Source organism: Arvicanthis niloticus, chromosome 4 (assembly GCF_011762505.2).
Source record: "Arvicanthis niloticus isolate mArvNil1 chromosome 4, mArvNil1.pat.X, whole genome shotgun sequence".
Taxonomy (NCBI): Eukaryota; Metazoa; Chordata; class Mammalia; order Rodentia; family Muridae; genus Arvicanthis; species Arvicanthis niloticus.
The window spans coordinates 25,430,103-25,453,228 of record NC_047661.1 but is presented as its reverse complement, the minus strand read 5'-3'; the positions used below and the strand labels follow the sequence as shown (position 1 = coordinate 25,453,228).

General features: G+C 42.6%; 1 protein-coding gene across 1 annotated transcript in view; it reads right to left on the bottom strand.

Moving 5' to 3' along the window:
* Intu (inturned planar cell polarity protein) overlaps positions 1-23,126 on the bottom strand; it is a 59,927-nt gene that overhangs the window by 16,664 nt on the left and 20,137 nt on the right. Inside the window, exons 3-9 of the mRNA XM_034499357.2 lie at positions 22,882-22,967; positions 14,170-14,373; positions 11,848-11,966; positions 9,787-9,876; positions 9,237-9,314; positions 5,395-5,584; positions 968-1,021 (exon numbers count right to left, since the gene is read on the bottom strand). Coding sequence (XP_034355248.1) covers positions 968-1,021; positions 5,395-5,584; positions 9,237-9,314; positions 9,787-9,876; positions 11,848-11,966; positions 14,170-14,373; positions 22,882-22,967 — 821 coding nt within the window. The remainder of the gene's footprint in view (positions 1-967; positions 1,022-5,394; positions 5,585-9,236; positions 9,315-9,786; positions 9,877-11,847; positions 11,967-14,169; positions 14,374-22,881; positions 22,968-23,126) is intronic.

The window sequence follows — 23,126 nt, the reverse complement described above, 5'->3', positions numbered from 1 at the left end:
ACATGGTTAAGTCTCTTTCAGGATCTTTCTCTTCTTGCCTCTGCCTCCAAACATCTTTCTGGGATTTCCATGTTTTCCAGTCTGGAGTTGACTGGTTATAACTTCCCTTCCACAGATAGTCTTGATCTGCCCTTTACTTAAAGGCGTTAGATGAGTTAATGCTTCATCCAAGCATTTCCTGGGTGGACTGTGTGCTTCCACGCTGTGGACAGTGCTTATTGCCAACTTAGGAATCTAAATCATGTGATTGTGTAGGAGGCATGCTTGGGGGGATTTTCTCGAGTATCTTAATTGGCATATGGAGACCCATCTTAATAGTGGGCAGGACGCAGGGGTCTAGAACCATATTAATAGAGAGCAGGCTGAGCACTGTGTGCATACATGTTCTACCTGCCATCTGACTGGGTCACGGTGCAACCAGTCCCCAAGGCTCCTGCTGCTGGCACTCTCCTCCATGATGGCTGCAACCTGATCTATGAGCCAGTAAACCCTCTCTTTTGTCAGAGTATTTTATCACAGTGACAGATAAAGAAGTTGAGGCAAGTACAGGCAATGTGCTGCCTGTTGTCTTTCTGTCTTCTCTATGTCACCTTGAAGAACCTAGCCCCTTTTGGTGATGCTGTTTATTAACAACTACTTATCTGCTGGTCTTTTCATCAGGGGACCAAGGAACTAGAAATTTAAAAAGGTGAAAACCACGTTTCCAGGTCTAAGTTAAATTCACAGGTACAGTGTTCTCAAATCATCAAACTGTCTCCATCTCTGTCCTCATGAAGTCCCAGCACTTGTTAGGTAATCAGGGTGCAGCCAATGTCTGCAGCTGAATACAAAGCCTTGGGGCAAGTAGACATTTGCCATTGTCAAACCAGAGGCTGAATGCTCTAAGTCCACTTGTTAATCGCTCAGAATGACTGACTACAAACTGGAGTTCCATGTTGTGCCTCTGTAGAAATCCCCTTCCTCTTACCAGTTCTTCGAAGTCGGCGGCCTCAAGGTCACTCAGTGCTGTGTCCAGTTCCACCTATGTGAACACAAGAAGGAGCACTGAACTCCTTGAAGGATTAAACACACATCCCTCTCTGTAACAATATTTAAGAAATATCACAACAGGGAACATGTTATTTTTAAGCTTTGCAAATATAAAACAGTAACCTATTTAACATAAGTGGTTTTTCTTTTATTAAAAGTTGCTGCAAAAATGTTAAAAACCCAATGATCAACACAAAACAATTTATGAGATTAAAAATAACACTTTCTTATTTTAATTTTTTTTAACTTCTCAAAGAAAAATGAAAGATCACTATTAATGTGACTAACCTATTTTAGGTAGTTTTTCTGCTTTTTGTGTATTTTTTGATTCTTGGAAAATACCAACATTCTTCCCTGTCTCGCTCCTGGAAACAATGTTTTGAATAAAAGCATTGCCTATCCTTATTCAGATTAAAACATCAAGGCAGGAGTTCTCCTGGGATCTGCCAGAGCTGAACTTCCCCACAGAGTTATTAGGCAAAAATCTTTACATAGGATTTGGCTTTTGTTTCTATGGAAATTGCTGAAACTTTTTTTAAAGCACCCACAACTTAAAAACAGAGTAAAATTAACCTGTAATGCACAAATGTGTATACATACAAAAATAGTTACTTAAATATGTAGCATACACATGATGTATAATAAGAATCCCCGTTTTCTCCCTGACCCCCTTTCTCTCACAGGCTAAGGCATTCTCTGTGGGGCAGTCTCACACTGTGTTATACGGAGCCATTAGTCATGCCTTTCAACACGCTCACACAGTGTGACTTATTACTCATTTGTGACCCATGTCTTCCTGCATCTGGCAAATACTTTGTGTTCTCTTGTTTGGTGAGAACCTTGCACCTTGAAAAAAACTGTCAGACAAAGAGACCAAATACTTGTGATTTTTGAATTTCCCTTTACTTGGTCTCTGGGCTGATATGAGACTAATAAACTGTTTCTATTAACATAGGTGAAATACTGTCCCTCTAACAATGCCAGTGTTCCCAAGGGAAACATGACTGAAAAGTTCTCAAATACCTGGGAAAGAAAACCGAAGGGAGATCGCATCAAATACTAAACACAAAACTGTTCCCAAATTGAAACCAAATACTTCCACTGGGCATCCGCCAATCTGACTCACAACTACTTTTTATACCTGAGTTTTGTTTTTTTTTTTTCTAAATGGGATTAAGTTCCTTCCTATTTTCATTGGAAGATAGGTTGTCAATAAAAGCTACTAATCTAAGACAGTGAAAAATCTCAAAGAAAAGAAGAAAGGATTCTTCCAGCTTTTTGGTAAAACACAAAAGCTTTGGGGCTTCTGGTTCCTGGTCACACGTGCAGAAAGCCTGAAGTAGGTACTCAGCTCAAACAAGTCAAAGGCTCAACAGAATACCAGTCAACTCTTCTGTGTCTGAAAGATGGGTAAGAACACAGCAAACTGCTGGCTCCCAAACCAGACAGACAGACAGACAGACAGACATTCACAGCTGCAGAAACCATCATCACAGTCAGGGCTGGCACAGCAAAACCTGCACTGTAGTCGGCAAGCTGCCAGAGGCTCCATGTGGACAATTTCCATAGTTGTAACTCATGGAAACCCAGGCCTCTGGGTCCCCCAAGCTTTTGTGAGTTTTCTCATCAGGAGCCTAATCAGGTTGCCATAGTGAATGCTCTCCTGACTCTAGGAAACGCTAGGAAAGAAAGGGAACCAGGGAGTCATACTCTAGAGCACTGGGCTTTCTTTAACAAAGCATGTCCCATGGAGAAACTAGTTAACTATAGAACAACCCCATGTGATGTGGCAGAACTAGGGGTGAATACAGTTAGCAATAGCCTTCCTCAGTGCAGAAGAGGACCATGTAACCTCCTATGTGGGAAGAGGGAAATGCCCAAGTCCAGCTCACACTAGCTAGCCAGCCAGCCTGCCCCAGCAGAGGGGAGAGGAAACCGGACAAACAATGCTAAGGTCCACAGTTCAACAACTTGCAGGCTGGCTGGCTGGCTGAGCCCTAACTACAGACTAAGAGTGCTTCCCCTCCTAATACTTGGTCACTTCATTAGCAGGGCCTACGTCTGATGATCCTTTCACATATACAACATGTCAACTATCAAGAAAAAAGGACCACAGGGCATCAAACAGCAAGCCCACAAATTCAGGGTAGAAAGAGTCAGCTAAGATGTGGCTAAAGCTAGACATGGCTAAGATGTTGGAATCAACAGCCAGAAAATGTAAAATAAAATGACTGAGACACTGTACAAGAAAAAGAAGACAAGGTAAGCTGAGATGGAGTTCCTAAGAAAGAACCAATTATGAGTCAGGGGCAAGAGTCTGGGGTGACTCTTAGCCAGAAAGTCAGCTCTCACTGGTACCTTGGGATTATAAAGGGATCTGGCAGGCTTGTATCTCTCCAAGGTAAAAAGACTCACAGTGAACATGAGATAGGCTTTGAAGCCAGGGTCCTTCTATCTTAAAGGCAACATTATCTAGTTATTTCCTATGTCAAAAAGTTGTGTTTTCTCCTAAAAGTACTAGTGTGGCCAACTGCTGAGGGTTGGTCTGCCGCTATGTATTGCAATATTAAATTCTGAAGGAAGTCTGGGCCTAGAGTCACTTCTCACACTGACAAGCTTTACTTGTGCAAACCTTGCTCCTTGATATAAAACTACTGGTTAAATAAAATGGGCTACCCCCAATGACTGGAGGGATTAGGGGCTGGTTAGGGGTAGAGAAGGAGACAGAGACAGAGAGAGACAGAGACAGGGAGAGGGAGAGACAGACAAGAAGAGAGAGAACAGCCCGGGAGGAGGAGGAGGAAGAATGGATGGAGAGGAGGAAGCTGCCATGAATGGAGATGGACCATGAGCACGTGGCCAGGAGAAACAGCAAGTGGCTGGGCCACACCACAGGGAGGTATAGCCAGGTCAGCAGTCAGAAAAGTAACTGTCAAAGCCAGGTAAAGTAACCACAGTCTGAGTCTCATATACTCGTAAGGTAGTCGGGGATAAGCTTAAAGTAGTTTTACTGCAGCCAACTGATATGTCTGACACTTGTAAGGGGATGTAGCTCAGAGGTAGAACACTTGGCCAGCATGCATGGGCTTGCTCCTAGGATCAAGTAGTAGGACAAGAAAAAGAAAAGAAGATGGTCATTTTAGTCTGAGAATGTCAACTCACAGAACCAGGACAAAACAGAAGACCAGCAGGTAAATGTCCTGTATATATGAACTGACACCCCCAACTTCAGCTAAGACCCATGTAACGGAGCCTCCACAGCTGTTACTGCAGTCACAGTGAGCCCTTCCCTACTTCACAGTCGAGTGCTCTCCCATCCCCACATACCACTTAAAGGATTAGTAGTAAACTGTCAGTCACTTGGGTATACGCCGAGGAACCTCATGAAGAACAGAATCTTGGGTATCGTTCCAGTAACACAGTCTGGGTTTCTTCATGGGCAGAGAGGTGGCCATACGATGTCACCTCATTTAATACTGAGAACATGCTAAGTAAAGGAATTAAACGGTGGTCTACACTAAAGGTTTCTGAATTGGTCTTGTCAGTTGTATAAAGTTACTTATGATGGATAGTTATGAAGTCATACTGAAAATACCTAAACATCGAGAAGCCTTGTGTTGTTTAGCTGTATATGGAACAAATCAATACCTGAACACATATGTTCATAGAAGGGAACTGGAAATGTGGTTCAAAGGTACAACGTGATTTTTGGATGCAAGAGGCTAAGGGTTTAACCCTCAGAATCAAAAACAAATAAAGAATTATTTGCTGTCAGCGGACCTTATATTCTCAAGAATAATGTGTAGTGAATGCAGACCACCAAAGGATTTGTGTAGTCACAGTGTCTTACCAGTGCCAAGGAAGTAATCCTCCACAGCTTTAATCCAGACAGAAACAAAAGCTGACCTTGTGTTGTATAATCAGAGCCACAAAATTGCAAGTAAGACGTTCTAGATTTCTGACAAGAATTCTGAGTTTGGAAAGCTTAAATATAAAATATGATGAGAGAACCAATTTCTATTTTTAAGGATCATTTGTTGAAGTTTATGTCACTGGATCTCCTACTTCAGCAGTTTCTTCACTTGTCACCTATAATCCTGGAACACACACACACACACACACACACACACACACACACACACCAAAGAGAAAGGGAGAAGAGGGCCAGCTCAGTCCTGGAACCTAGACAGAGGTGAATGGGGGGGGGGGGGACCAAGAATACTAACCTATCCTATGACCTGCACATACCATGGTGGCAGGTGTGCCGCAAGTATAAATTTAAAAATTATTTTACAAAGGAAACAAGAATGCTCCAGGCTTACAACTAAGTGGATGATTCTGATTCTTGTGGACCCCTAAGATTACCTTGAGCTCCTGTGGAAGTATGAGCCAACGGACTCCAGGAAGGTTGTCCAAAAGCACAGCACTGGCTGCATCGTACTGCTGGGCGCTGGGGCTGGTGCTGAGATGCAATTTACCCGGCCGAAGAGCTCGTTCAAAGAACAAGCTGAAGAAATGATCCAGACGGGGCGCGTTCTCAACCTGGCAGAAGGCGCTGGAGAAGCAGGAGCTGGAAGTGAGCCCAAGCTGTGGAGAGGTCCATGACCTGCACTATCTCAGGGGACTGGCTCTGCCCCAGCACTGATGCTCCCGCCTCCTGTTCCTATAGTTACAGCCACTACTGTGGGGTGACTGAAGGAGGGCATTAATATACTTTCTGCATTTAGCAAGAGGACACCTGGTAAGAACTGTTGGGCCAACACAGGGTCATGTGCACAAGAAAAAGGGCCAAAGTACACACTTCCTTCCTCTCTGTCTTCCAACCATTTACAACTCCCTGTGACTTTCAGGTAATGGAGGATAAGAAAGAGATTCTGCACTCTGAAGTACAACAGATTTGGCTTTGAATTGCTCTTACTCTCATAGAGCCAATCAACAGGCCTCTCTCTGAATTCTGCTTTCCAAGCTAAAACTGGGGTTAATGTGATCCAACTCACCTTCAAATCACCTAGCACTCACCACTACACAACTTCTTCTGGTGCTTATTATGAGTATACGGGAAATACGAAATGCGGAGCTGTGTTATTTTCTCCTCAACTGAGGCTCAGCATTGGAGGGAGAAAGGGAAGGAGAAAGGAAGGGATACAGAGAAATAGAGGGGACTGGAGAGATTAAACAGCTGATTTTAGACAAGCAAGAGCAGCCCAGTGTTAGTCATGACTGTTCCTTGGACCAGCTCATAAGATGATCCCACAGAAGTAACATCCACTGACTCATCCTGCAAATATTTAAGTGCCTACTTTATTCCAGCCACCATTCTCTTTGCCAGGAGTACAGCAATAGAATCAGACAAAAGACAATGATCGCCCACTGAGCGCACAAGTTGATGGAGTAAGGCAAGGAGATGGCGGATGGCTGGCAGGACGACGGTCAGGTGTTTCATTCACGTGTTTTATTTTAAAGAGAGGATCTGCCTGAATGTGTGAGGTCACATGTCCCTTCAGCTTCCCAAATTGACTGTAAGCATGCAACTTCCTACCTAGTCAGTTTGCTGTTGATTAAGAAACACTCTGAAAATAGGCCATTTAAGTTGATATCCCTGCATGAAGAAGACCCAGCAGGAGGGAAGAGGGCAGAGTCTGTGGTGGGGCAAATGTGGCCAGTGTATAAGCAGGGTGGGCATGGTTTGAGATCTGATCAGACAGGGAGGTAGTGGGACTCAGGCAGTAATGCTGGCCATTCTAACTGCTTTATGGAAATTAATTAGTGGAGCAGCAATAAAGATGAAGACCCAGAAACAGCTACTGTAGTACCACAGAGCAGCTGTTAGGCAGGAGAATGGTGGAGGGGACAGAGCAAGGAAATACAGCTTTAATTCCATCATGACACTAATAGGAACTTGCTCACAACTTTAATGAACATTAAGTCTTTGGATCTTTAAAAAACCTTTATGAAATCTTTTTATAGAAAAAAAAGCTTAATCAAGAATTGTTACAAAAAGTCTATTAGTAACTGCTATGTCTATGTGTTTCTTAAAGAACACAGACATATCCCCATTTGTTTTCTTAGTTTGCCCTTCAAATTCCTGTTTGAACAAGAAAAAATTAATTACATTTGCTGCTACTCTAGAGAAACTTTCATATCAGAAATAGAAGGTGAAGTGCAGAGAAACTAGGCCCCTCTGCCCTTGACCTACTCTGTGGACCACACAACAACTTCAGGAAGTTTGTTGACATGCATGAAATCCATCGAAGAAACTTGATCCTTGATGATCTCTCAGTTTGTGCAAACAGCTCAACTAGGGTATAATACAGCAAAGTCTGCCACTCTAACAGACCTTTAAAAAGGCTGTTAACACCACGGTCTCATTCCATTGATTAAATCATATTAGCAAAGGGAAAAGGTACTGTGTTTGGATGACCAGCCTTCTGCACCTCATTTATTTGGAAGTTCCTCATAAGTAATCAAGTTTGGGGGGGTGTGTCTCCTAACAGGTTCCTCTACCAGAGATTGTGATATAAAAAAATGATCTCCACATATTAACACAATCACAGAAGTTCATCCCTGATGCCTTGAGCACAGTTCCAGTAAAGTTTCTCCAGAGATAATCAGAGAGAGAGAGATACCACCATGTTTGGAAAAATGCATAAACTATCTTTCAGTTTCTGTACTGGTATACTCTGGTGTTCAGAGCAGAGGTATCACTTTCATCCCCAGAGGCACTAGAGATCCCACTGGAGAAAAATGTTTTCCAGGCATAGTTCTATACGTTCAAATGGTTAAGTTACCTCAGTTTTTCCCTTCAAATCAAGAAATATGTATCACATTAAACTATAAAGCTAAAACTCAAAAGCACCTACAACAGGCCACAGTGCCAAGAGCGAGCAATGGTTGAGTGCTTGACCCTATAGGATATCTATATCACCCCCTCCAGGGCTCAGGTGATATCTCAGGAGAAGGTGAGACCCAGAGGTGTGGAGGGAGATGTGCAGCACAGAGGTGTCCTCTGGATCCAGCAGGGCCTTTGCACACTGAACTCACTACAGCTATGATTATCTGCACAAGACCTGTAGAAGAACGCACCTGTAGGCATTTCGTCATGGAATGGGAAGGGACCCTGAGGGACCATGGCAGGTGATGGCTGCTTTAGTGGGGTAGCCACTGCTCTAGTAAACAGTCCCTGACAACGTTCAAGCTTGAGTAAGCAACCCTAATAAACTCAGTGGGTTACATGAAAGACATCCAAGCAGGAGGGGGCTTGCTGGGAGGAAAGAGGGTTTCAGTAGGAAGAGAAGGAGGTGACAGAGGATCATGAAGAGTGAACATGACTACAGACTCATGAGATAAGAGAAGCAGAACATAAGCATGAAATGGAATGCATGCTTGTGTTTTACAGAGAATACATGAAGGAATACACACTGCACCTTAACACTCCATATTGTGCACCCGATTCCTGCTAACTGTGCTTCGTTTGTTTATTTTGTTTTTTGAGACAAGGTCTATAACTCAGACTGGCCTGAAAACTACTTACATATCCTAGGTCAGCCTTGAACTTACAGTAATCCTCCTGCCTCAGACTCACAAATGCTGAGTTTACAGATGTGAGCCACTATGCCTAGCTAAATGCACATTTCTGATTACATTTTTGAGTTAAGAAACATTTTGGGGCAGTATAATAACAAAGAAAACACAAAAATATACTGAAAATCTTACTCTTGTCCATATGCTACACAGACGTGTGCTATATATTTGCCTCTAAACAAAAGAACCAGTATGTACTGGTCACTATATAATATAGGACTTGTTGTAGTCACTAGATCCTGTACTAACTAGTAGTTTATATGAGTTTCTGCATTGTTCATTACAAGCTATAATGTGGAAGGAGAAACAGCATCATGGCTCACTAAGGCAGATGTGGCGGTTCATACCTACAGCCCCAGCACTGGAAGGCTCAGGTAACAGAAGCATGAGCTCTTCCCACCTCAGGCTACAGAGCAAGGCCCAGGCCAGTCTGAGCTACATAGCAAGACCCTGTCTCAGAAATTCATTCATAGTTGAATTAAATAAAAATGAAAAAACAAACAAACAAACAAACAAACAAACCTGAGGGAACTGTCACAAGACACGGAATAAACCAAAAAAGTCTGCTTCTTAAGCAAGAGACTGTCAGGCACAGAGAAAGACACAGACTCTAGAGAAACACTCACCTGTCTAAAGAGCCATACATGAACTTCAAGGTTTGGGCGGCGTCCTCTATCATGTTCCTTAGCTGGGGAAGAGGAACTCTTAAAAGAAAAATGCAGTTACTCATTGTGACATAATCTGATGACACCAACCCCCAAAGAAGCAATATGTCTACACATGTATATCTGTAGGGTTCACCCACTAGTGAGGTCACTCAGAGGTAGAAAGTCACTTTGGCTTGTGCTGAGCCCCGATCCACCCCCCCCCCCCATATTCTCCAGCATGAATAAAATGGGAGCGCACTAAATCCAAAGCACATTCTTGTGAAGTCTGAGTGGAAGAAAACACCCCACCCCATTACCTCTGTGTTGTCAATACTGACAGCCCCAAAGCTCGGGTAATAATACGTTCCCAGTGCAGCCTCGGGGTCATGAACCCATCACAAGGAGTTTGCTTTTTGACAAAAAGGCCATGATTGTAATGAGGCAGGCCTTGTTACATTATTTTACTTTGTTGTTGTTGCCATAGTTTCAGAACTGTTGTTTAAAGGGAAACAGAAAGGTCCCAACTCACTGTTCAGCAGGCAGGCCAATTAACAGCAACTTGTCAGACTCTTTCAAGTAAGCAACATGAATTTGTTTCCCATTTAAATGGAGGGATGAGCTAAGAAAAACATAAATTCAAGATGTGGTTAGAATATCTTTAACTGTTATGAAGTTATAAAAATATCCTTAATAGGGTACACATGGTATAATTTAAGAACTGAATTGCTTAATAAGCAAATTTCTTGCCACATACCTAACTGTCACACAGAAAAGGCAGGGGTTTGTGACAACAAAAATACATTTGGAATTATCTCCAAACCTCCAGGACACACAAATGTAGAATCATTGCATGTCCATAATCCTGGCTGTCAGGAGGCCGAGGCTGTGGCTGAAGGATTGCTATGAATTTGAAGCCAGTTTGAGTGACACAGTGAGTCCCAGGCCAGCAGGGCTACAGAGTGAGACCCTGTCTGAAACTTGGGGTATGTGTGAAATGTTTTGTTGACACAAGGTAGCTACACATAGTTTAGGATATTTTTAAGAGACTTTGCATCCTAGCTCATTAATTTCATAGACCCTTTGGGATTGCCCATGTATGGGCATAATCGGTAAGGAGATTATACAGAAAACAAAGCAGTGATTGAACCTGGAGGATGACAGCCCACTATGAGATACGGCTTAGAAGCAAGTGATGGAATGAGAGTCGGTGCACACAAGAGCTGAAGGGAACTCCTGGACGGAGCATGTGCACACTATGTGGTAGCTGCCGAGGGCCACTTCTGTCAGAAGCTGTTGGTATATGCATTTCATGCACGGGCAATGTCTTCTTAATTATACTTCACCCAATGCTAACGATTAGATAACTTCTCAAAAGAAATACAGTAACCAACTATGGAAACAGAGAACACAAGTGTGTGTGCTTTAAATATGAACTATTAAAAAAAATTTTGCACACAGAATATTGTTTTTATGCTAAAGTTTAAAGGTATATATACTTTTAGGCAAATATCAGTCTCTTTTATATCATACTAATATTATTACAATTTTTTTTTCGGTTTTTTTCAAGACAGGGTTTCTCTGTGTAGCCCTGGCTGTCCTGGAACTCACTTTGTAGACCAGGCTGGCCTTGAACTCAGAAATCCACCTGCCTCTGCCTCCCAAGTGCTGGGATTAAAGGCGTGCGCCACCACTGCCCGGCTAATTTTTAAAAAAAGAATGTACAACAAGAAACAGGTATTGTTAAAAAGCCCTGAAGACATTTCACATTTATTGTTTCCTCAAAAAGGTTTTCCTAGTTGTCCTTATTGCTTGCACAGGTTACCTCATGTCTTATCATTACTGACAAGATCTAACTAGTAGGTGAAATAGCATCCATCGTACACAGCAGAGACAGACAAAGAACAAACCTACATGAAAAACCTTACATCTTGTTTAAGAACATTGCTCCAGAGCTGGAGGACAGCTTGGTAGTTAAGAGCACTTGCTGCTCTTCCAGGGGACAAGTTTTGTTCCCAGCACTCACGTCAGGTACACATGGATGCCTGTAACTCCAGCTTCAGGGAATCTGATACTTTTGGCTTCTGTAGGCAACTATACTCATATTTGCAGAGGCACACACAGACACACATGCAGACAATTTAAAAAGTATTTTTAAGAAACAAATGAGAATTCATTTTATAACTCCATACATTTCAAATGTCTCCTGTAGGAATTCTACCAGGCAAGCCAGTGGGTACCTGGGGCTTGAACTGTGATGTCCAGGATGACAAGGGGCACAGGGCTTCTTTTTAAGGTGAATAAAATGTTCTGATATTGATCATGGCCAATATCTCGAATATATGTCATGGTTTATATATGCTTGGCCCAGGGAGTGGCACTATTAGGAGGTGTAGCCCTGTTGGAGTAGGTGTGTCACTGTGGGCTTGGGCTTTAAGACCCTCATTCTGGCTGCCTGGAAACCAGTCTTCCAATAGCAGCCTTCAGATGAAGAAGAAGATAAAATCAATGTTTGGCCAAAACAGATGGAAAAGGTTTTTTTTTTTATCAGAGATAAAGGTGAGGACATGAAGAAGGAGATAAACATTATTACCTAGTGACTTGTGTCCCAGTTACACTTTCCAGCATGTCACAGAGTGTGAGAAAAATCCCCCTCACGCTCTTGAGTTTCTGAGATGCTTCAGACACTGGATAATGGTAAAGAATTTCCTGCTGTTGGGGAAAGGAAGCAGATGATCAGCCTACCAGACACTCCAACCAACACTTGGCCCGAAAGTTCAGATTTTGTATTAAGGACAAAACAGGAGTCCTTTCAGCTTCAGCTTTAGTCAGAGTTTCATTCAGACACAAGGACAGAGCTATGCCTGGTATGTTAACACTTCAACAAGCATTTCAAACGCTACTTGAAAGTCAGGTTAGAGACTACACAGACCAAACTCTACATAGTTAATTAAAATTACTTATTTCAAATAGTGCTTTAAGCTTTAATCCCCACAGGAAACCCATAGGTCTCTTTCATTTCTCTCATACTGAACCTTAAAAGATAATCATCTTTTTTTGGTGATGTTATTAAATATTTGCTTAATTTACAAAGTGAGAATGCAAAACTGAAGAATTCAAACAGGAAGAAAAAAGTATCACAGGATTATAAATCTCTGTCTTAAATCTGAGAGGGTTTAACTAGCACAAATGAATCTATATGACAAGGCATGTTTTATTTTAAATTACAGAAAATGCTAATTTACAGGATAATTTACAAAATGCTGAATATTTTTCTGTTTTCGGTGAGAACCTATTTCCAGGAAACAGAGAGCTTTAACAGAAATAGAATAAGGCTCTCCAAGTAGGAGCTCCAGTGTGCTGGGGCTCCAAAAGCAGAGGTGGGCAGTGGGAGCCTCGCTTCCTGCTGAGTCGTAGGCAGCATCTAATTTTCTCACACAGCAAGTTAAAAATCAGACAAAAATAAAACTTCTAAATAGAAAGCATAAAGAATTCAGAGTAACCTCCAGTTGCTCTAATGGCTACGACCGCTAGGACAGGAAGTGCACACTCCTGCAGATCGCACTGGCTTAGCTTTCCTTGGCTCTCTCTCTAAAGACTGTTAGACGTCTATTCGAGAAATAGTTACCTGGTGTAGGGTCCATGTATTCACACTTTTACATTATCACAGATATGATGATGACACACTGTGCATACCTACTGTTTATATTTATTAAGAATGCCTAAGATATGTAAATTATTCAATATATGCTATGGGATATGTTTGTCAAATACACTGAATAACAATGGTTCAAATGTTTTTGTGATTTTCATTAATGGAAATAACTACAAAGTGTTTTCTTATAATTCCATTATTTATTTCTGGAAGTTAAGTCAAATGAATTTAAATCTTCTGTGATGTAGATGTAATAAATTTAAACCACGTCCAACAAATACTTCCATTCTGTTTCGTCAAAATACCAAACGCTGCTTTAAATAGTCTTTGACTAGCTTTTTACAAGTTTCCATCTTGTAATTTAAAGACAAGCTCTGTATCAATTATGTAACTCTCAGGGAAAGAAATGACCCTATGACATTTTGTTGTAAAGTATCAGACTCGTAAAAAGGGCCATTTAAAGAAGTCTCCATAGCAGTCTTAAAAGCCTTGGTATCGAAGGGCTGGCAGGCTCTGCAGTGCCCAGCCAATTTAATTAGTTGTGTTTTTAAAGCCCTTGTTAGGAGCCTGCACTTACAGATGCTTCCACTCTGCATGGTAAGAATAAAGAGCCTCTTCTAATTACGGTATTGATACAGAACTGGCCACATTCAGGAACCTGCTTATTTGTAAGGCATCTGCACATTTTCCCAGGGAGAGATAGGCAATGATGTGTGGGCTCAGAAAGGTTCAGGACAGCATCTCAAAACTTAGGAGGATTAAAAGAATAAATGCCTAAAAGTCTCATTTATTCTAAAGATACAAGGCTCCAGCAAGGGGTAGGAAATTAGAATTCTTATCCCTGGGTGTCTGTGTATTTCCCAGAGCACAGAACATGCCAAACAGTACATCTACACCTTACGCTGATCTTTACCATTTTCAATTTCTCATTAAACAGACAGAAAAACAACACAAGGAAAATGCATGCATCACGTTACAAGCCACAGAAGGGCACAAAGGGAGCTTTTGGTTCTTCCCCGTGCTTAGAATTCCTGAATGGTACAGCCACCTTTCTCTTGTTTATTTTAACACACCTATTGTAACATGTGATACATAGAGGACAGTGATAAGGCACAGCTAAGTCATATTATATGCACAGCATAGCACGTGATATGCAGACAGCCACAAGGCACAGCTAACTCCCTTCTGTTTCTTCTTTAAGTGTACGGTTGCAGGATGGAAGGTCTCCCGCTCCCTCGGCATAGGTGAGCAGACACTCACCTCCTCCCTGGCTGCCTCTGACTGGAGCTGCAGCGTGAGGTACATGGTGATGTGTGGGATGCTCAGGGTACTGTGCTGGACCACATCAGCCTCTGACCTGCAGAGGAGTTTCACCAAATCATTTGTGCTCGACTGTGCCTTTTTCTTTTTTGGTTGGGCTGTTTCCTTTTTCACAGCATATGCATTTTCAAATGTCAGCTTCACCTGAAAAGAAGAAAACAAAATGTTTATGTTTTCAACAAGGCAAATATCATTTTATTTATTTATTTTAACAAAGGAAGACATGCACTGACAGGTATAGATAGCCAGGAGTGCACAGGGTGAAGATGGCACTTCAGAACAAGGTCAAACAGTGAGGACAGTGAGTCAGTTCCCTTGCTAGCTCCTCACACAGTGGTGTGTGTGTGTGTGTGTGTGTGTGTGTGTACAGTGTTCCATACAAAACTTCATTCATTCGAATGCAGTCACTGACCACACAAAGAAGTACCACAGAAGAACAGAAATCCACATCATCTGAGTGTAGGTTTCACTGTACATCTTCAATGCTAATGACTCTGACTCCTTAAATGTGGTTAGAAGGGAGAGCCTGGGGCTCAAGGGCAACCTCACACGCTGGGAGTTGTCTTTCCTTCTAAATTCAACAGGTTCCAAATAGTCTTCTCTCAGACAGTCCTACAATCCTTTAAAGGACCAAAGACAGCTTTTAAAGGACCAAAGTATCAAACAGTCAGTCAGTGGCATGTGGCACTCTGCACCACTAGGAGGATTGGCTGTCACCATTATCAGGGATAGTTTTAATTTCACAGCCTGATGTGAAGATTGGTCAGAATCCAGCATGTGGCTGTTTTCCAGTGGCTGAAAGGCACCTTCCACTTCTCAGGTACCTCCCCTCGGAAACAGAGACCCAGTGCCAGCTGGCCGGCAGCAGCCCCCCCATTTCAGAGACGCACCAGCGCGAGCATACGATGGACACTGCTGCTGACATCATGAACTCAGTAGCCACACAGTGCTCTGAGTCTTTACAGTTAAAACCTGTTCCCTTAAAGGAAACAATTCATAAAGTTTAGAGCCAAACGGTGTCTTTCAAAATAAGAGTAAGCTGGGCACGATGGCTGTTCCCTTTAATCCCTGCAAGTGCAGGTTGAGCTCTGTGAGTTCAAGGTCAGGTTGGTCTACACAAAAAGTTCCAAGCCAGTCAGGACTATACAGTGAGACTCTCGCTAATCAATTAATTACTTAATTAACTAATAGTTAATTAATATTTGAACAAGAATAAAGAAGACTAGCCAGTGCTTGAAAGCACATAACATTGTATTAAGGCAGCAAGTTACGTTTGAGCAAAACACTTAAAGACTAGAAACAATTCTAAATAATTCTTATTTTAGTACTTTATTAGGAAGTACCATTCTAATTCCAAGTATGTGGTAAGTACTAACACATTTTGATTACTTTTAAAAAATAACTTTTATGTACTTTCATTTAAAGTATTAAATCTGTTAAAACAAAACAAACAAAATCCCCTCCAACCCTAACCTACCTACCTAACTGCTACAAGTATTACATTGTTTAAAAGGAAAACAATATAAAACATATTGAAAAACTCTTCCAAAAGAGAAAAACATTAGGTATTCCTTTTTTGCTGGTAAAGAAGTAAGTGTTTGGGGTTGTGTTCAATTTGCTTCTCTGGAGATGGTAGTGGCTTTTACCAAAGTGAACTAAGTTAGACACACACATTTTTTTCTAAGACTCAGTATTTATTGTATAAGCAAGTTTCTTTTGTTTGAAAAGTGTTCTCAAAAATTCACATGATAAAGGCCTGTTCCATGGTGTAGTGCCAATGGCTGGAAGGTTTTCCTGTGAGTGGGGGCCTGGGGGAATTGAAGGAGACTGACCCCTGTTCCTTTGAGTTTACTGAGGGGAGGACGAATCCTGGATGTGGGAGGGAGACACCATTCCATGGCATGGGGTCCCAGACTGAATCAAAAGGGAAAAGAAGAAAAACAGCCTGAGCCCTGCATTCCCATTTCCTGGACTGCCCAGAGGGAAGAGTCTCTTCATAGGCTCCTGTGGCCATGGGCTCTGCCATTCATTTCCTGCTGTGACAGACTTTGTCCTTTCAAACCAAGAGCCAATGTGAACCTCTCTCCTGTAAGCTGCGTTAGGTCAGGTGTGTGGTCCCAACTATGAGATGAGTAACAAATACAGCTGATCACAGCTGAGAACCTCTAAAACTGCACACAGAATGAACCCCTCTGTCAGCCAATGTCTACGATACTTACTACAGTGGTGGATGCTAACCTATTGTTCAAATTCATCTAGATGCACACACTTAGTGAAGATGAAATGTGCTAACACTAAAGGGGGAGCCTACATGGAGATCAGGAAGGGAAACTCCAAGTGGGAAAGCCCGTGTCTATGGATTTTTTTTTTTTTTTTTTTAAAAAGGTTTTCTGTAAACACAATGAGGAAACATGGGTTCTTGGTATCTGGACACTGTAACAAAAAAGTCTGAGTAGAAAATTAATGTATGGTTGGTGAAAAACAAACTAAACAAAAAAAATTAGAAACCCTACAGTAAGAATTAAGTTTTTTTTTTTTTAATTTTTAAACTGATGAAAATTAACATATAATTAAAGTGAGAAAGAGTTGAGTGCATCCAGTTTTAGGAATTTTAGATGTGAACTGAATGTTAGGGGACTCTGTGGGTAAGCACACTTGCCTCCATGCCTGATGACCCGAGTTTGATCTTTTAGATCCACATGACAGAAAGAGGGCACCAATTCCTGAAGGTCATCTGCTGACCTCCAACAAATGTACATAATAAATAAATGTTACAAAAATATGACTTGGTCTGTGGTTTAGACACAAACAGGCTACACAAGTAAGTAGTATTTAGTGTCAAAGATGATGGCCATTCTGCAGTGTGTGTGTGTGCATGTTCGGTGTGTGTGTGTGTGGGTACACATAGTAGGAGGACACACAGAAAAGAACCTCAGAGAAAGATCCATGGCTCATAGCATGGCTGGGCATCTTCTCCAGCTGGGTGGGAAGGTTTAAAGATTGGGAGTGATTCTCCCCCTCCCCCACAAAAAATGACAACAGAGAAATGAGTTGGTAAACTCAAAAATTTGCTAATTTATAGGAAGCAGCAATAACTTAACATTTAATACCACTTCACTATGCTAGTGGAGAGTGACATGTGTGCTTTAAAACTAACTTTGCTAGTCTATTTTGTAAACGCCATCACCTCTTTTCTGTGGTGCGGGAGCCTTTACGACTTGCCATGACACCAATCCAAAGAGAAACACATCCCAGGGTCCCACATTAGAAGTCTTTAAGGAACTGTCTTAGCACCACGCGGATTTTAGAAAGGTCAGTTGCAGCATGCAAAGATACTTACACTTCAGAAAGATGTCTAAAGTCCAATATGATAAGCAACAATAAATGCTGATAAATTCAGCTGCCTTGGTATAATATAAGGGGCAATTTATAACTAAATAAAAAGATAAGCACCATTTAAAAACAAAGGTTAATGAACCTTAAGGCACTATGTGGTTACAGGGATAACCTTTTCTTAAGCAGTATCTAATAACCTTGATTTGAAACTCCTTTTAGTGTACTGATGTTCTTCTACAGACATGCAAGCATCCTACATCTCCTGCTTCCTTACTTGTGCAATGTGCCCAGCCTATCCTCCTCCCCTCCAGGCTCAGTAATGATGCTCTGGTTCCCTCGGGTCCATGGATGAAATTTCTATAACCCATGGTTCCTTTCTGAACCTCGTGGCTTTGGTTATCTCCTCCCCACTTCTGTCTTCAACCCATGCTATGTGAGAAGCAATTCCTCTTTCGCCTCTACCAAAAAAATCTTCCCACTTTAATAGCTACATCCTCTCTGCAGGTGCACACTGCAGGGCTGTGAAGGCCTCATGCCTGATGCAGGCAAAACTGGCCTGCCTTGCACCTGTCAGTATGGGCCCTTCTCAGAGCTCCAAGGCTCTCTGCTATCTTAGTCATGCTTTCAGCTGGCACTTTCAAAACTCCTCATGAATAATACTTAAGGAAATAGTCTAATTGGCTCAGCAAACTCTCCTCCAGCCTCTTTCCACCTTTGGGCAATCTCACTGAGTTGTGAGCCTATTTTTCCAAGGTAAAACCTGGAAAGTTCCCGGGTCTCTCTAAATCTGAAGTGCTGTAAAATTCCACATGTTTTAAGCATCAATGTGGTGCTTTAAAAGTTTTGCATTTTAGGTTTTTGGGGTTTCAGGTTGCTCTACATAGGGTGGGTTGAGCCATGTAATATCCCCAAATTGAGTCAGTCTTGCTCTCATGATCCTGCTGTCTCTGTCTCTCTCCCTCTCTCCTTCTCCCCCTCCCTCCCTCCCTCCCTCCCTCCCTGTCTCCCTCCCTCCCTGTCTCCCTCCCTTTCTTCCTTGTCCAGAACTCACCCACTCTTCATTGCAAGCATTTCTGGTAAGGAATACTGAGCTTATACTATTTAGTACATCAATGCAATCATACACATGGTTCAGTTTGTCTTAATGTAGTAGTTTTCCGGCCTCTTTTTCATGATGCTGTGTGTGTGCTGCGCTTTCTAAGCTTCACACATGCTAAGCACATGTTTTATCATCTTACAACCCAACACCCTCATGCTAGTAACACTCTGGAAGTACCTGGTGGGGGGGAACAGGTCTTGAAATGTTAAAATGGGTTTTTGTGTACGTCTGGATCTCACACCAGCACACACTAGTAGAGCTGGAACTAGATTCTAAGACATCCCTTTAGACCCGCTCTGATTACAGCTGGGAAAGCTGCAGATCTGGAACCTCCATGAGATGTTACATGGAGGTCTGACGTGTCTATTAGAGGACAAGAAGCTGCAGAACACTCCATACCCCGAGGGCATGTTTAACATGTCCCTGCTTGGTATGTTTGGGTTAAGTCTCTAGTGGGATTATTTGTAAAACTGCGATCCTTTTCCCTGTTGCTGTTACACAGGGCACTGTCACAAACCAGTAAAACAAAAGGCCTCGGGCAGGTCTATCTCAGTCGGGTCTGGAACCAAGATGTCAGGATCCACACAGGTTAAAATAATAGGAAGGAGCGTGCTTTGAGTTAGTTTGAAAAAATTTAGTACTTTGAATAACTGATTCTGCAACTTAGGAAAAACCAATAAGCAATTTCTAAATTCTCTCTCTTTCTTAGGATCTCATTAAACAGGCTAGTATAGCACACAACCCTCCTGCCTCAGCCTGCTGGGTGCTCCAGATTCCCTTTCTTTAGGTATAAAATAGGAAGACTAACAATTGGAATCTAACAGGTACCTTACGATTGAGACCTAAGATGTGAGAAAATCTGCATAAAGAAATGAAGACGCACCCGGGAGTGCTGCAGAAGAGGTGGCGGGCAGCAAGGCTGGAAAGCAGAGAAGGATCTGCAACTAAGTGGCTTCTGGACAAGAAACTGTACTCTGGAACTCACAGCCACTGTGGTTGCCTGCACAAGACCTGCAGAGGATCAAGCCAATCTGCATTGCAGCATGGAGGGGTGAGGAGCCACTCCACCCTGAGGAGTTACAGGCAGCTGATGGCCACTGAGGGAGGAGGCTCATGGTGTCATGGTGGGTTGACCATGTTCCACACCCATGCACATGCAAGCAGCTCTAAATGAACTGGGAGAGGGTATCCTGGGAGGGCAGTCCAGGAAGCCTGGAGAGGGAGGAGATGGGGTGGACAGGATGAAAAGCACTGTGTTTATCCATGAAATTATTAAATAATAGGTTTTTTTCTTGTTAAATTAAGCAACTTTAAAAAGAAGTAGTTTGTTGCTGTGACATCTATACCTGATGTGGTTCAGGAGCCTGGGGAGTTGGTTTGCAGGAACTGTCTGAGGGACAGAGAAGACTGGTTTTTATAAGCAGCTTGATGGGGCAGTTCGGCTAAGGACTGAGAAAACCAGAAGCCTGACAGAAATGTAAAATGCAGGCAGCAAAGACCAGGCTCATTAGGTTTCAGACATAAATTAAGACTCTAGTGGTAATTGGGTGTCACCTCAACCTCTTTACGTGACAGGAAAGAACGTGAATGCATTTTACCTATGCACCCAAACTCTGTGAGAGGCAAAGGGGACAGACTCATTAATCTAACAGGAAATCTAAACACCATACAGCATCCAGGCATGGGTATTGATTGCTGATTTTAGCCAGGTTAACAGTGGGAATCGAAAGCAAGAAACAGTACAGAAACATTTGAAAAACTTGCATTTTAGCCAGAAATTGAGTATGTTTAAAGTTGCTGCCAGATGCCAATAAATATAGAGAGACTGGTACTGTTAAAGAGGCCAAGGACTTTGCACTGGGACAGTAAAACATTCTGAGGGCATCTCAGCACCCCTTCCCAGCTCCATATCCCACCCCTTAGCTCAAAAGCAAAATTATAGTAAGATTGTAACTCCTTTCAAGAGGACAGCTCTGAAAACCCAGATTTCAAGGTATGTTTAGGGAACTGCTTGTCTAGGATCCTTCATCTTGTCTGGCTGGTAAAGCTAAGGGAGCCATTGTAGCCATGGCTCAGGCGGGGCTACCAAGATGTTGACAAATGGCAGACCATGTGATGATCCTTTTGCAGGCATGCGGAATGCTAGGGCCTGGGAGGCTCCAACAGAAATCTCAAAGGAAGCCGGGCGGTGGTGGCACACACCTTTAATCCCAGCACTTGGGAGGCAGAGGCAGGAGGATTTCCGAGTTCGAGGCCAGCCTGGTCTACAGAGTGAGTTCCAGGACAGCCAGGGCTACACAGAGAAACTCTGTCTCGAAAAACCAAAAAAAAAAAAAAAAAAAAAAAAAAAAAAAAAAAAAAAAAAAAAAAAAAAAAAGAAATCTCAAAGGAAAGTGTAGGAGTTCATAAAGCGTGTAGCAGGTTTGTAGTCTCTGTAGGCAGATCCTATCAGTTAGTTGTGTATGAAGTTATGAGAGTGAACCTGAAGCTGAAATGGAAAACCTAGAAAGTCAGAAACACCAGGAACTTGGAGCATTGACTAAGGGAAGCTGCAGCTGCAGATGGTAAGCGGAGCCAGCCTAAGGTAGCTGCCATGTGGGCTTCAGCCAGCAGGGCCACAGGGGCAGGACTGCCAACGCTTCTGAAGCACCTCATTCTACTGTATGTTTCAGGTGGCAGACCTGGCTGCTTGGCTTTAGTCTTGCTTGGGTCTGACTCTTCCTCGTTCTCTCCCTGTTTCTTCCTATGTAATGAGAATGTCCATGGCATCACCTGGGAAATGTGCAGTTTATTCTCATTTTGATGGATGTTCACAACTGAGTTTTCATTAAGTCTTGAGGAGTCTGTGGACTCATGCATTTGAGCAATGAGGACCTGTTACAGCTTTGGAAATTCTTATGGATGAACAAAATGCTCTTTCACTGTAATATAGGCACATGCCTGTGAATGCTGGACGTCAATGCTATCTATGTATTGGGTCTTAAATGCCAGCAGAGAGCCCACATGTTGAAGACTTGGTTGCTAGCATGTGACACCACTGGGGGTTAGTAGAGCCTGTAAGAGCACGGGGAGAAGTGGGGTTACTGGAGGAATGCTCTTGAGGAAGACATTTGGATCCAGAGTCTTCCCCCACACCTTGCTTCTTGGCTATAAGGAAGTAAGCCACTTTGTTCTATAGCTATCACTTACAATACGGCTCTGCCTGTCTCACAGTGGTAGAGAGCTTAAGGAAAGTGGTATTAGCAGTGCACATGGTCAGCTGACTGTCACAGGGCAGCACGAGCTCCTACTACTCTCCTGCCTGCCATAAACTCCTAGCTACAAGGCCTAAGAGAAAATACTATAGTTAGGTTTTGTGGTGGTTTGAAAAGATATGGACCCCTGAGACTTGTATGTCTGAATGCTTGGCCCATGGGGAGTGGCACTATTAGAAGGTGTGGCCTTGTTGGAGGAAGTGTGTCACTGCGGGGGTGGGCTTTGAGGTCTCTTATGCTTAAGCTCTGTCCAATGTGGGACACAGTCCCCTTCTGCTGCCTGTGGATCATGATGTAGAACTCTTGGCTCCTCCAGCACTAAGTCTGCCTGCACGTTGTCATGCTTTCTGCTATGATGAACCCTGTAAGCCAGCCCTAATTAAACATTTTCCTTTTAAGGGTTGCCCTGGTCATGGTGTCTCTTCATAGTAATGGAAACCCCAACTGAGACAAAGTCATATTCAAAACAACAAAAAACAGTTCTAGTTGGGCATGGTGGCACCTACACTTAATCTCAGTACTTGAGAGGCAGAGGCAGGCAGATCTCTGTGAGTTCCAGGACAGCTACATAGTTTCTATGTACTTCTATAACTTAAGAGATAAGCTTACAACTTATTTATTTATTTACTTTTTTTTTTTTTTTGATACAGGGTTTCTACATAGTCCTGGCTATCCCAGAACTTGCTATGTAGATTAGGCTGGCCTCTAATTCACTCATATACCTGCCTTTGCCTTGGCAGAGCTGGGATTAAAGGCTTGCACCATCAAACCTGGCCCACAGCTTTTAAGATAATCTTCTCAGAGCTGGGCTGTCACTGGCAAACGCAGTGCTCTGAGGCGATTGTGTTTACTTCTATTACTGCCCATGACACGGAAGGGAAACGCCAGCATCTCACAAGGGAAACAGCACAGACGCATGCACTTTACGCAACACTGTACACAGCATGGGAAGGGCGTCCACACCTGCATTGGCCCAGGGATGCAGGACAGAACTCTTTCTATGTTTTCAGAAGTCACATCTACATCATTCACAGCAACAAGGACATCGCCTAAAAACAGAAAAACAAAAGACGACTGTGTGAATATTCCAAACCAAAAAGCTCCAGGACTGCAACATGAGAAAATAGCTATCCAGACTTCCTCAAGGGCATAATGGAAAATGTGGTGCATTCGGGGACTTATCCAAGGTTATACCGCACATTAGTGAC